This window comes from Apium graveolens, chromosome 1 (assembly GCF_009905375.1).
Source record: "Apium graveolens cultivar Ventura chromosome 1, ASM990537v1, whole genome shotgun sequence".
NCBI classification, from domain to species: domain Eukaryota; kingdom Viridiplantae; phylum Streptophyta; class Magnoliopsida; order Apiales; family Apiaceae; genus Apium; species Apium graveolens.
The window spans coordinates 159,719,539-159,734,547 of record NC_133647.1 but is presented as its reverse complement, the minus strand read 5'-3'; the positions used below and the strand labels follow the sequence as shown (position 1 = coordinate 159,734,547).

At 33.7% G+C, this 15,009-nt stretch overlaps 2 protein-coding genes across 2 annotated transcripts; both read right to left on the bottom strand.

The window, feature by feature from the left end:
• LOC141668927 (uncharacterized) lies at positions 1–2,734 on the bottom strand. Its single transcript, XM_074475997.1, has 3 exons — positions 2,519–2,734; positions 1,103–1,430; positions 1–576 (listed from the first exon to the last, which is right to left on the bottom strand). Exons 1-3 carry the CDS (start codon positions 2,670–2,672, stop codon positions 366–368), a joined length of 693 nt encoding a protein of 230 aa, XP_074332098.1. The 5' UTR covers positions 2,673–2,734; the 3' UTR covers positions 1–365.
• Positions 2,735–6,267: 3,533 nt separating this feature from the next.
• LOC141668918 (serrate RNA effector molecule-like) lies at positions 6,268–13,471 on the bottom strand. Its single transcript, XM_074475984.1, has 12 exons — positions 12,948–13,471; positions 11,890–12,014; positions 10,861–10,918; positions 10,625–10,699; positions 10,419–10,493; positions 10,284–10,331; positions 10,004–10,072; positions 9,127–9,915; positions 8,999–9,047; positions 7,349–7,611; positions 7,072–7,254; positions 6,268–6,854 (listed from the first exon to the last, which is right to left on the bottom strand). The coding sequence occupies exons 1-12, from the start codon at positions 13,346–13,348 to the stop codon at positions 6,794–6,796; spliced, it is 2,196 nt and encodes a 731-aa protein (XP_074332085.1). The 5' UTR covers positions 13,349–13,471; the 3' UTR covers positions 6,268–6,793.
• Positions 13,472–15,009: the final 1,538 nt, after the last annotated feature.

Sequence of the window (15,009 nt, the reverse complement as noted above, 5' to 3'; positions counted from 1 at the left end):
TGAAAATACATAGGACTGCAATGTTTATATATAATGATAAAACAAAGATTATTCTGAAATAAATATTTATACTACATAATTACAAAAGAACCCCATAATATATGTAGCAAAGCCAGTACATGGTTCATGTCATGTGATATACAACAATTAATCTTCGCTAACATTATAAGCATTCTTCCAATATCAGTTACTTGGAGCCTGATCAAGAAAACACGCAAAAGCAAACAGAAACTACTGCCCAGGAGCTAAGCAAACCAGATTTCTGATGTAAAATACTGTCCTGCGAAGTTTGGGTGGGATACTGGGAGCAGATTAGCACTCTTGTTGTCTTCTCAAATCATAATCCCGGCTATCCGATATGATCTTCACAGACTTATTAGTTTCCTGTTCAGCTGCAATGAATTATCTCCATGAGCATGGTCATGATCGTGATCGTGAAAGATGAGCGTCAAAATGCCAACTAGACATAGCACTGAACCCACCAAAAGCTTGTCATAGCGCTCCACCCAGTGAAACTTAAGCTGACTTGCACCGTAAAATGAGAGAGCCACCAGTGAAGTCATCACAGTGATAGTGCTGCAAATCCAATATTATTAAGGAAGTCAGTTACTTTTAAGTAATGCAATCACAAAAACTGAAGGAAGGATGACATGCACATGTTTCATACATCTAGAAAAGGCGGGATTATACAAAAAAAAAATTATGATTATATGTCTTGTGTAATGTGTACATGCTAAAATATCGGTGAAAAAACGGTTGGAGAAGATGGGAACTCAATTGAATTTCCTTTATGCTTTTAATGCAGTGGCTTACAGTATGATGCAGTATTTTGCTGTCTTAACAATTTATTCCTACAATGCTACGGGCAAACGACAAAATCTAAACTAGGTTCTGTGTTCTTATATGGACGGGTATATGGAATGGGATCTGTTGTTCGGCTCCGCATGTCTTGAAACCATTAAAAGCATAGGGATGTTGCAGAAGGATCCTAACTCAAACTGAGATTCATAAGCCACAATTTACGATCCAATATTGTTGTTTTACAGCAAAATAAAATTTTATGATTAAACTGCACAAAAAATTATCTAATAGTACGTAATACCTGAAGAGAAGTACGATTATGGCAATCACCATCATAGAGTATGAGTTCCCAACAGCAAGAAACACTGGAAGAGTAGTTGCACAAGGAGATAGTGCTGGAACCAGTACAAGTCCTGCCACAGCCATTTTTTCCATTGGCTGGTTGTGGTTATGCGCGTGACTACCCTTTCCCATTAGGAACAATATTATATAACTACCACCGAGAAAGACGAGTAACAAAGAAGCAAGCTTGTGCACGGTTTCCTCACCAGCAATGGTGTTACTTATGGTGATTGCAGTTATACCAAGAAGTGAAGTAGAAATGACATGCAAAACTGCTCCAAATGCAGCTATATAAAGAGAAGGAAATGGAGATATTAAATTAAGCTCCATATATGTAGCACTTTACGTACTAAGACATCTGAAGCACATTGTTCACAAAACAAATTGTAATTGCCATAGAACACAGGTAAGCCTTAATGTACTGATATCACAATTACGGTATATCTACATTATACAGTCACCATAGAGGCTTTGTTAAAGCAGTACCACAAGTAAAATTAAGCATTGAAACTGCAAAATCGTACAAGAAGGTAATCAACCGAAATTTCCTAAGAAAGGTCATCGGAAACAGATAAAATCTTTGTTAAAGCATTACATAAGTACATAACAGTGAGCTTTAATACTACAATCGACTGGTATCAAATCATCAAAGAACATAATGAGCCAACTTCTAAACTATTGGAAAGGTCACTAAAACCATACCAGTGCCATCAAAAGTTTTTAAGACTAAATTTTGTGCTTATCATCAAGATGAAACAGGAGGGAGGGGTCAAAGTACAAAATATAGCAAATTCAGTGATTCGTGGCCTCGATGTTGCTACATTCTAAAAACTTGAATACTGATGGGGTTTCAACTATTTAAACATCAAAATCAAATATAACCAAACTGCTAATAGAGATCTAAATTGTAAACCTATTGCATTGACTATTAAATTTTAAATCTAAATTTCATCAAACTAGAGCACCTGCCTCTCAACTCCAAATTAAGTACGAACCATCCTAAAGAGAAATCGAGGAGGCAAGACGGCTTATAGAGATAAATATGCAAACAAAAGTCCGGACCTTAAATCTTAGAAGACACCAATCACATTACACCAATCCCTCACTGTTATCATATACTACATAACTGTTTCGTAAAAACTGGCATTGTTCTCCCTCTACTTTTAAAATCTCGCTATTGTTCTTTCCTTTCCGACTCTCGGAAATGATCAGAGTATCAGAAAATGTTGTCAATTACTAAAATGTAACCAATTAAATCACCAACTAAACACTGAATCAAAAAACGCTAGATGTAAAATAAAATCGATCTAACAAAAATAAAGTGATGTTGAAATATGATGTAATTAATAGTGATATATTAAAAAGAGGGACGTACTGACGAGGAGAGTACGAGAGAGAGTCCATTTCTGAGCGCGACCGACAATGGAGAAAGGAAGCCAGTGAGTTGGAATAAACGAGTGGAGTAGTGACACCGTCGCGATTCCGCCGATCGTCGACAGATCTCCGGCACTTAATCCGCCGCTATCCATCGCACCGTTTCCTTTTTTAATTGTTGTTACTGGTGTGGTTAGTTGCACTCCAGCTTCTTTTTTTTATTAAAAACTACGTTATACTCTTCTTTTTATTTAAGTATTTTTTAATCTTTTTTAAATTTATCTTCAAAATATTTTTAATATACATATATTACCTTTTAAAAGTTTGTTTCAAAATTATTGTAACAAATATGTAAGTATCGATAAATATACGGATGTGGGATTATAATTATTTCTATCATGTATATTAGAATATCTAATATTGACTGTATATTATTATATTATCTTTTGGTGTTTGAATATTAATTGAAAAATATAATCATTTTAATATTTATGATTTATTATATCTCTAATCATATTTCATCTAATTTTGTGATTGAACAAGTCTTTCACCACTTACGATGTATAAATAGAGATGCACAAAAGGCCCACCGGACCGGTTTTGACCAAGCCTAAAAAAGCCCGGGTTTTGACCGGGTCGGGCTTTTCGGACTTTGACTTTGACCGGGCCGGGCCGGGCTTTCTGGAAATGTGAGAGTCCGTTTGGGCCCTCGAGGCGGGCCTAACCGGGTTTTTTTTGGGGCCTGATCAGATCGAACCGGGCTTTTTTCTAATTTAAATCGAATCGAATATTATTAAAGATTCCGAAGAATACATATGTTAGCAACTAGATCATCGTAAAAATGTATTAGTTTACATGGAATATTTTATGAAAACATTACTTCTTTGAAAACATTTAAGTTCGGCAAAAAATAAACTTGTTTATAGAATAATATGTTTAATCATTGTTATGATAAAAATGATATCCAAATATATATAGTGTACTTATTATATATTTTTTCATTATTTATGCAAAGAAGTATATAAATAATATTATTAATCACAAATATGTAAATATATATGTGTTTAAAGTATTATTTATATTTATAGTAAATGCGAATTTATAAATATATAAGCAAATATATTATAATAATCAGATTATAACCGGGCTTTTAATCGGGCCGGGCCGGGCCGAAGCCCGGACTTTTAACAGAGTCGGGTCGGACCGGGTTTTGCCTAAAAATATAGGGTCCGTCGAGGCCCGAAGCCCGGGCCGGGACCGTCCCGGCCCGGGCTTTGACCAGGCCGGGTTTGACCGGATTTTGACCGGATCGGCCCGGGTCTGATTTTCGGGCCCGGACTTTTTGTGCATCTCTATATATATATATAAAGGATATAATTGGGAAGACTTTAAAGATTAAAAGATGAGCTTTAACTTGTTCTAATAAATTTTCCTTAAAATTTAAATAATTTATTGTTTATCATAATCAAAATTATAACCGACACATACACATTTAACTTTTGTGAGACATGTTTGATATCATATCACAGAAGCACAAATTTTATTTGTATATTACTTAATTACAAAATATCACAATTGACTTTTGCATTTTAAAATATAACAATAATCATACATATTTTAAAAAAAATCATTTGTCTAGCTTTTAACCAGTAATCCAGAAATCGCTAGGCGTGACAGGGCGGTGAGGGTACCTTCGAGAGATTAATCGGCAAGTCGGAGATTAATCGAAACATTAATCGGAATGATATAAATATTATTTTTTATTTTTATAATTATATAATGATCAACATGTCTAATATTTGTTTGAAAAAGGAAAGTAGAATGGTATTAAACAATATCTACACATTTGACATGCGTTATGTACTAATTATTTAGTTTACAATATTAACTATATTTTAATTCACACTTTTAAATTAATTATAATATGTTATTTTTATATTTTAAGTGAGAAAATAAATATATTAGATTACTTGTTACTTCTTACCAATACTTGATATTATAAGTTGACATGATATTGTGTGAAATTATGAAATTAATGATTTAAAATTATAAAAACGTAAAAAAATATATTTTTTAATTATTTTCCGCCTAGACCGCCTAAGACCGATTTTTGACCATCTAGCTCTTCTAATCCCGATTTTAACCCAATTTTTTGAAAAAACGCCTAAATCACCGCCTAGACCGATTTTTAGAACATTGTTTTTAACACATTCTTAGGAGTCATGATTATGAACAGTAGAAATAGCTAGCTATAAACAAAGAAACCACTTTTTTTCCAAATACAGGACGGATGGGACGAAACTGCAGGTCTAAGTATATGCTTTTAGCACGGTAAAATGACTATTTGATCATTGTAATCGGTAATAATTTATAACCGAGTCATCAAGTCAAAAAAAAAAATTCAGTTAAATCATGAAATATTTTAAAATTTACAAATTAATCATTGTCATTAGTTCCGTTATATTTCCTAAAGGAAAAATGACGTTTCATACTCCCATATTCATCTCAATTTTCAATTAAGTCATTAACTTTATCTCAATTTTCAATTAGATCATTAACTTTATCTCAATTTTAATTAGATTATCAACCAAATTTGGTTTTAAAATATTTTAAATGTTGGGGTTTTTATTATTAAATCCCATTTTAAAACCGATTTACAAATTTATCCCATTTATAATATAATTTATAAACATTTCCCATTTTCAATTTTTTTTGACTTTTTTAACTTAATCACATATATGTATATTATTGGGGACATTGACAAAAAATATGTACATTAATTATATATATATATATATGAGTTATATAAGAGTTAAAATTTAACTGTGGGACATATTTATAATTGCTAACTAAAATATGATATATTTATAAAATAACCTATTAATATGAGATATATTATAAAAATTTCCTAAGTTTAAAATTGAACATACTTATTTATTTCATATACTTAGAAAAGTATCACAATTTTCAGTTTAGTTAATTTTTCTCTTAATAATTGCACTACACTTTAATTAAATTTAAATTTGCATAACCATTTAATTTATACTTTAAATTTTTTAGTTTTTTCTAAAATGTTACCCTTTAATATTGTTGATATTTTCTGTGTAGTTAAAATATAAATAAATTTAGAATTGATAAAACATTTAAAATATCTTATTTCTAAATTCAAGTTTTCTGATTGTTATAAATGATACCGGCGATGAATTTGAAAAAAATCATTTGTTATATTTTCAATATTAATTTTTTTTCCCAGTAAATTACCTAATCGAAAATTAAAACATAGTTCAGTGATGAATTTGAAAATTTAAAGATGATGTTACATAATTTAACGATGTATGTTAAAGGTCAACACATTTTTAACGGTGGCGGTGCAAGTATTATGAACTTCAGTGATGTGACCGGAAGTTAATTATAAGTTCATAATCTGACCGAGAGTTTTTTTAACTTGATAACTTACTTACAAGTTGAGAGTTTTTTTAACTTGATGACTCACTTGCAAACTTTACAAATTACTAGTGACTAAATTGACCAAATAGCCATTTTACCCGCTTTTAGTCTTTTACCTAGAGGTAGAGTTCAATCACTTTGTAACTTGTAAGCCTGTAAGCATAATTATTTAACTGCCATACCCAAACAAACAATAAACAAAATTTAAATTGATAAAAAGTAAAAAAAACAGCACCTTCATAAATTTTAACACAACAGGCCTGATCTTAGTGCCAACACCAGCTAATATCGTAGTTGAGGAGATCACACCAAAAACAAGATCAATAAATTTTCCATTTCAATTGTGGTTCTGTTTCGATAATCTATTCAAACACAAAAACATCAAGAAACAGCCAAAGGTTAAACTGTCCCTAATATGGCCACTGATGAAGCACTCCTGAATATAAATAATATAATACTGTAGACCTGGCTCTCTAATGTAATTGGTCTAAAACACGTTACAAAATTAAACAAGAAATGCTCGGAAAATTTAATGTCCGAATTATCAATTTTACACCCATAATCATTAAAGGACACCCAACGAATGTTTCATTGAATTTCCACTCAAGTGGGAGAAATTTCTGGGAAATTTCAATCACCACCATTATGTCTTGAAGCTAAAAAATCTCATGATGGAAGCACTGCCATCTCTATAATGTAATTGTAAGCCAATGGGGACCAGTTGCGAGCTCAATTTTGGACTTCCAATACTGTGCACTTTCAGTTCATCTCAGACCAAGATTCTTTTTCCCATCCATTATACGATAATTCTTCACCCCCACCTCTATAGTTACAAACTCCGATAGTCTATCACAGTGACTTCATCTTCTGGTGCATCAAGGTCATCATAGCTGCAAAATATTATATGCAAGTCAGGAGTGTGATCTAGAAAATATTCACATTATGAAGATATCCACTTCATGACCAACTTCACACAAATGTGAACTCTCATTTACCGGAGTCAAGTGCTGTCATTGTAATTTTAGTTGATGAAATAAAGGTGCACAGAGCAATCGATTAATAATTATAGCAATAGCCAGAACTAGGCAATACTATTAAAAAACTTGCCTTCTTAAACGCCGAGGGTCCTGGCGAAATTGTGGAGGTAGAGCAATTATTGGTGCAGGTCCACCTAAGTGGGAACCAGGTCTCCCGTTTCTACCGCCACCTTCGAAAGGAGAAGGCCCTCCCTGTTCTCTCATCATCTGCATTGCAACTTCAGGAGGAGCAGGAACAAATGGCCCCAGAGGACTACAATCATATCAAAATAATACTTAATAACAATCCAGCTGATATTAAAACACAACAAAAAGGAATATATTCCCATACTAATATACTATCTTACCCAGCACCAGGGACAGGCATTAAAACTGGAGGTGGGGCCATATCTGAAGGGAAATGAATCCCCTGTCCATTGAAGCTGTCGTACATAGATTCATCAAGATTGCTCCCAGCTTGAGCCTCATTGTTGGACTGGAAATCCATTGATTGTTGATTATCAGCTCTATCATATCTTTCACCACCATTATTACGATTGTCCCTTGCCCTTCGGCCACGGTCATCTTTCACATGATTGTCTGGGCCAAGCCTACGCTTCTGGGGTTTCTCCTACAAGAAATTTAAGGCTGTTGTGGTAAACATGACATATTGACAATATTATAAATAACAATACTTAACGTCTTAACTTTATTTTAAATGGAAGGTATCAGTAATCACATTATCACACAGGATTCAGAGGCTTTTTTATTTGGGTGACAATTCAAAAACTAGTGAAAACTGTAAAGTATAAATTATTTCATGGCAAGTACAAAAGTTCATTGGCTTGTGTAGATAAGAAACGCAAGTGATAAGAGATCTGATTAATAACACCATTCAAATATATGATGTACAAGAGGGTAAAAATTTAAAATCATTGCATTAGATTGTAGACATAATATCTTTAACTTTAAACACATAATATACAGGGCACTGAACTTACACCAGTGGGGGGGGGGGGCAGTGGGATATGACAAGGTTAAAGGGAAGTAAACACAAAATGATGACGAGATCTGTTGTATATTTTTAGGCTTATAGAATATCTGTTCTAACTTGCTCTATGAGCTATGTGGGTATATCTATGCCTTAATGATTTGCATGAAAAATGGAAAGCAGTCTTTATGAAGAAATTCAGTAACTTTAAGGCTTGTCATTTTCTTAAAACTTAAGTTAAAAGATAGGAAAGAGAGAATGATAGTCAAACTATGGCTCTGTCCAGAACCCATTTTTTTATCCATTTTTTCTTGGTCATAGAAGGCAATATTACATATCAGGATACCTACTCACTTGACAACTAGCTAACCATATGGTTGTTAAGTCATTAGGAGCTGACAGAACGAATTGTAGCTTCAGCTTTAGGCTAGAATAATGAATCTTGTGGGCAAAGTTGTTTTGTTTCATGTCAGGTTTAGGTAATCCTAGACCTGAACAGGTCATGTTCGGGTTTGAGATTTTCCAACCTGAAGTTGGCATGGAAATAGAACCGGGTATAGTCAACCCGACACGGACCTGGCCCATTACCCGAATTTGCACCCCTACAGCCGACCAATATCAGCAAGGAGAGTCACAGGTCAGAGTTGGTTAAAAAAAGTTCACAGGCAATGATTTAGCATATGAATAAGATAGTAACACCAGCTGGTATCTATTGAGTCCCTAAAGTACGACCATCAGCAAGAATCAAAGGAGGTACCATAAAAGCACAAAAGAGATTTGATTGCTTCGTCGAAACCAAATTTACGAGTAAAAATGCTGCCATGACACGGGAAGCATATAAATATGAAAAGGTTTGAATAGATAGAAAACTTATTCTAAAAAGCATGTTGAGGGTAACATAGCAATGAGCAGACATTTCAGTGCAGCCAAAACAACAAATTAAAGAAAGTACAAATCATAATATTAGCACCGTACAACCATGTGTAAACTAAAAACTGTTAAGTACTAATAATCAATCTAACCATACCAGTAAACTTGGCTGCATGATTGGTGTCCCACCGGGCGCCTTCTCATCACTGCAGTGTTCAAAGTTTGTCAAGAATGATTTCAATTAGTATTTAACCACAAAAGTTGTCATTGGAAGGCTGAACTCACCCCATATAATTTTGAAAATACAGATCCTCCCGCACTTTTGAAGTTACTTCCAAAAGAAGCTCTGGGTGTTTCAACTTGAGATGCTTATTTACAAACTCAGCTGCATGGAAAAGCTTTGTGCATCCCTTGGCCCCGCATCCATACTTCCACCCGTACTTCTCATCCCTAATTTTACGGACATAAGGATCTATTGATTCACCAGCAGCTGCATCAATCTTTTCCTTTGCAGTCATTATTTCCAAGGGGTCCTGACCAGTCAACCTCTCTTGCCAGAATGAATCTAATTTCTTTTCCCACTCAACCCCATTACTTGTATCAGAACTTTTCCCATCCACTCTAACATGACGGAAACCTTTAGCTTCACTAGTTTCAATCAAGCCATAGTAATCAATTCCATGAATACGCCAAAGGTAGGTTAGAAGAGTGTCCAGTAATTCGGTCCCCTCAAGCCCTTTCACCGAGGTTGAACCCCGTATGATAATAACTGGGCCAGAAGAACCCCCATGGGACTTCTCCCTGCTAGTCCTTTCCTTGTCAGTCCTACATAAGATATTATCCTCAATCCCTTTTTCCAAATCAAGTTTCCGCACAAGTGCTTGAGCTTGTTCAATATCAACTATTACTCTTCTAGGTTCTGAACTGACAGGATGAGCTTTGGGAAAATCAGTTTCTTTAGTTAAACCCCTTGCATGTCTTTTCATTTTTCCACCCACATCAATCTCATTTTCAGAATTGGTATCAGTTGTTTGTCCTGTTTTGCCTGCAGATGAGGCATTGATACCGGGACCTCTGCTTCGAGAGAGATCTTATTAGTATTAACTCTCAGAATATAGTAGTTCTTGCAACATTAGAATACGAAAGACAATAGATATCTTACAGATCAACTGTCCCACTTTGCAATTCCAGTAAAAAGTCTTTTGACATCTTCCGTGCTTGGTCGTTTCTCCTATAATTAGAGAAAAAGAGTGAACACTTGATCTGAAATAGAAATTCTATCTAATAAACACAAAACAAAATGATAGAGAAAGAAGATCATATAAATAGGTAGAAATACCATCACATTGCCAGTCCAATGCCGAAGCATTAAATGGAACAAATATTTTTTAGGTAAAATGACAGCATATATAATCAATATATATATATATATATGCACACACCTGTCTATGACAGCAAGCAAATTTGTAGGATGATACTTGTCCTTCAACCTACAAAATCAAAAGCTTCTTCTGTAACTATTTCGTAGAACATTCAAAGGAAGTGGGAAAAAGTGAGGGTGAACAGATGAACATTACCACTCTTCATCTTTATGAGCATTAAAATAAGCACGCTTCTGTGTTGTTATGTATTCTGACTTGTATTCTTGATATCTACAAAAAAGATGCAATAAGAAAGAATAACAGAAGGAAATCAAATGATAATGAACAAGAAATTCACAGTCAACAGATGCATGTTTTAAACATTTAAAAACTCTTATTACTGAAAATCCCATTCTTAATACCTGCGCTCGGCTTCAGATGGCAAAATGTCATCCTCAAGCTCCTGAATGAACTGCTTATAAGACATCAGTCCTTCCCTGCACAAACAATCTGATAGGTCAGACTCTTGGTTAAAGAAAACCCAGCCATGATATCTTTATAATTTGATTTATATTGCTTGAAAGGAGGAGCTCGGAGACTGATCTCAGAGGTAAAAACTTGGCATTGAAAAAAAACACCGTCAGTATCAAGGGTTTACCTTTGACTTTTGCTAGTGTTGGTAGCATCGATATAACCACCTCGGGCTGCACCCCAGCCTTAAAATATAGCCATTAGAATTTAGTTCAATTGTAAACAAGAAACATAACAAAATAAGTTGCACTTAAAACAACTCATACATGCTAACGATTCCAAATATAGGACCGAACTGAACAAAAATACAACAGCATTTTCGTAAAGTAACTTAAAGAACAATAGAAATTAATAAAAAATAACAGCAGCATCAATTAAAATAAAAATAATTCTATTGAACAAAAAAGCAACTTACTGTCAGTGACTCAGTTGACAGGGTTTTTAGGACCAAGCAAAAAATTACGGGCCAAACTATGCAATAGCAAGGGCTCATCTATAGTTCGAGGCAAAAATAGGCCTCAAATCCACGTTGGAACCAAAAGCAGAACTTTAATAAATGGCAGCCCACAAACAGGTGCAAGCAGACTTGGTTGGACATAACTATTCAACTACTCTGGAAAACATGAAGCCACCTAGTCTAGCTGTAACAAAAAAAAGGATTATGTTTTTCCTATCCTTCAATTCTCTCTATGCACCCAAAATGTATCCTTCTAGCTGGTTCCACAATCATGTCACTGGAGGCCTAAATTCTTATTCGTTACTCCCACAATTGCATTGAATTGTATTACAACTGTTAGGTAAACATATTTAGTACCTCATTCTGATGCAATTTTTCTTTTACACGTATAAGCAATTATTCATACAAAAATACAGTACTCTATCTGCAGAATTATATCTTAGGAATTATTAGGACCGGGTTTGGTCCAAAATGGCATTCTGAGCTATATTTGCAGAATTATATCCTAGGATTTATTAGGACCGGGTTTGGTCCACAATGGCATTCTGTACTATATTTGCAGAATTACATCTTTGGATTTATTAGGACCGGGTTTGGTCCACAATGGCATTCTAATGCATATGTCGCAAGACTGCAAAAATATATCCCAATTCGAATTTATAATAAAAGTAAAATACTACACCCAACGTTGAGAAATACCAGATGGACCACTTTCATATCCACCAGATGGACGTCCGGCATAACGACCGTGAGGCCTTTCATCAGGATAACCAGTCCTGCCAACTATTTCACGGTCATTCCCATTTTGATGATTATATCCAAACCTGAACCACCAAAAACTTCTTCTATTATAATCAAGTAATATATGATTATATGCTGCGAGCTGAACTATGAATATCATTCAGCGTGTAACAATCACATAAAAACTAAGCTGATGATAAAATACTAAAAAAAAAATTAGCTAACAACCGCAGCAAATTAATAACTACAGCCTTATATAAAATCAATTGATAAGATGTCGAATAGTCACTAATATATAATTTTAAAAAAACAGAACCTACCTTACCAATCCATAATACTATAGATTCAAAAGTTTCTTCACAAGTATGACAGGCGAAAATATAACCAATATTGGACCTTCGGAATGTCGACCCGCAATGGTTATAGCACCACATTCCCATAAATGTCCAATAAATACATTCATAAAAATACCGACTGAAACTAACATCTTTCCTAATTCATAAGAACGATATTATGTGACATTTGAAAGTTTATTCCGCACATAACTAACATCGCCAATATAATTATTAAACACCGCCTACATTTATTAGATATGTTTACTTTAGTCAAACCGAAACACCAACACACGTGCAATTTAGTTTTAATTATTAAACAGCGCCGACATCCACATCATTAACTGAACAGCTAAAATCACATCAGACTTGTGTTTTGAGCTTAGAAAATACACCAATTAACATTCCAACCCATCCAGAGTAAGCTAAAATCACATCAAACTCATATTTTGAGCTTAGAAAATACACCAATTAACATTCCAAACCCAACCAGAGTAAGCTAAAATCACATCAAAGTCACATTTTGAGCTTAGAAAATACACCTGTAACATTCCAAAACAACGATAGTAACAAGTTTACAGAAACTTTACAGAATACAGTGTTCCTCGAAACACATACATGCATTCACTTAATAAAATAACAACTTCAAACATGAGAATTTAATTAAACAATCGAGAAACTAACCTTCTATCACCACCTCCATAACCACCTCTCCCAGGCGGACTACCACGTCGTCCATCATAACCACCTTCATCTCTCCTCGGCCTCTTGAAACTCTGCATCGGCGGCGACCTTCTCGGCGGCGGCGAGTAATTCCTCCGGTCACGGTGATACACCGGAGGCGGCGGCGACAAACTCGCTCTCCGCTTATTATATTCCCGTTCCCGAGGCAAATTGCGATCATAATACTCTCTCCGAGGCGGTCGATCGAGATTAGTGTCTCTATTATCAATGTTATCTCTCCTCTCTCTAGAATCTCTCTCGCGTCGTCTCGGCGGCGGGGGAGGCGACGGAGATTCGACGGCAGCGGTTGAGGAAGGCTTGTCTTTGGTGTCTTCGAGGTTTTCGAGAGAGTCAACAGCCATGGTTGAATGTGTGAGGAGTGAGATTTGGGGATTTTATTTTATATATAAGCCCTAGAAATTATGTGTATAGAGGAGAGAGACGAGATTAAACGGGGAGAGCGTGTTTTTGGAATGAATTTTTATGTCAAGTGTTGTTTGGTGTTTTATTTTTCGGTAGTTTTATGGAATGGTCATCACAAATTCACAATTTCAAGTTTTTACATTTTGTTATGAATTAATCACAATTGTAGGTGTTAGTCAAAAAAAATGAACAATTATAGGTGCTTATATGTATAGCATTCATAAAATAGGTCGTCCCAAAAAACTAAGGTTTAATTAGTTTTAATCTAATTTTATTTTATACGACACTATTATTTTCAAAGTTCAACCGCCTTTTAAGCAAAAAGAATATATTTAGAAATTAAGACGATTGATTAAAATTAATAAATGATGATATTAAAATATGATTGTCAAATTAACTGATATTTTTTTATTAAAAAAAATATACAGTGATATCATTTTTAAGAATTTTATAAACTAGTATATTTTGAGTTGAATGGGATAACTAGACAATAAAAACATTATCATTTTAGCCCGATATCGAATCCAATTCTCGTTTATTCAAGAATTATTAAAAATGCATGTTATTATACAAGCGCGATGACTTATTAACGAAACTAGTATAATGTATTTCAAATATTTATAAATATTTCACTTTATTAACTTTCCCAACTCAAACTTTATTTGTTACAATAAAATACGACCGGTCAATATTAGATCATATACTTTTATAACTAATAAAATAAATAAATATGATTAATTTACAAACACTTCCTCAAGAACATTACTTTTACTAGTGTATCATTAGACATGGTCAATGTGTATATTCTCGTATATATATTCACTTTGTATTCATTTTTTTGCATAAGAATTAGGCATATTATTAATTCGTGCATATTATTAATTCGTGAGTTGAGAGTACAATTCCCAATAAATAAGGGAAATTGGTGTTTTTTTCATCTAAAAAACTTATTATCTAACCGAAATGTATGTTTAATCAATATATGGGTCGTAACTCAAGTTACGACTATCAAAAAGAGATTTCTCCGGAAATTTAAACAATAAAACTTTTAATTCATAAAAGAAAAAAAATGCCTGAAAATAGATATCATCCAGCCAATAGTCATAAGCTAAAATACAGAATTTTTTTGTTGGTAAAACTATTCATTCCAAACTTGATTACCCTAGTTGAGCATACGTAAATGTAAAAACTGAAAGATATATCCATCAGTATATTCTTCGTTATCCTTTCACTTCAACATTTACCTTCCTCCAGTTAGCTGCTTTCATTTTTATAGTTAAAGTGTAAAACCTAATTCACAGATATATAGAAGATTAGGGCCCAATTCAAAGTATTATTAAAGTATATAATAATAAATATAGTTTAAAAATAAAATTCAACCAAATAGAATGCCTTTGGTCAAACACATGTGACAAATAGAAAAATATTTTAGTTAATAATTTACTTGTATTATCTTCCTTTTTAATCATAAATAAATATATGGAACAACAATAAGTGCAAAATCCTAATTCCTGTAATCTTATTAGAGAAATTTATTACACCTACATACTATAAATGTATTTACCCCTATATGGTACCATGCATAATTTTCTTATTAAAT

Bases quoted from the DNA above. Each gene is read 5' to 3' on its own strand.
- LOC141668918 (XM_074475984.1), bottom strand. From the start codon at position 13,348: ATGGCTGTTGACTCTCTCGAAAACCTCGAAGACACCAAAGACAAGCCT. The intron at 10,700-10,860 runs GTAAACCCTTGA...TTGTTTGTGCAG, and splicing joins AACACTAGCAAAAGTCAAAG to GGAAGGACTGATGTCTTATA. The intron at 10,494-10,624 runs GTATTAAGAATG...TCTTTTTTGTAG, and splicing joins CCATCTGAAGCCGAGCGCAG to ATATCAAGAATACAAGTCAG.
- LOC141668927 (XM_074475997.1), bottom strand. From the start codon at position 2,672: ATGGATAGCGGCGGATTAAGTGCCGGAGATCTGTCGACGATCGGCGGA. The intron at 1,431-2,518 runs GTACGTCCCTCT...CTCTTTATATAG, and splicing joins CTCTCGTACTCTCCTCGTCA to CTGCATTTGGAGCAGTTTTG. The intron at 577-1,102 runs GTATTACGTACT...TTGGATTTGCAG, and splicing joins ATAATCGTACTTCTCTTCAG to CACTATCACTGTGATGACTT.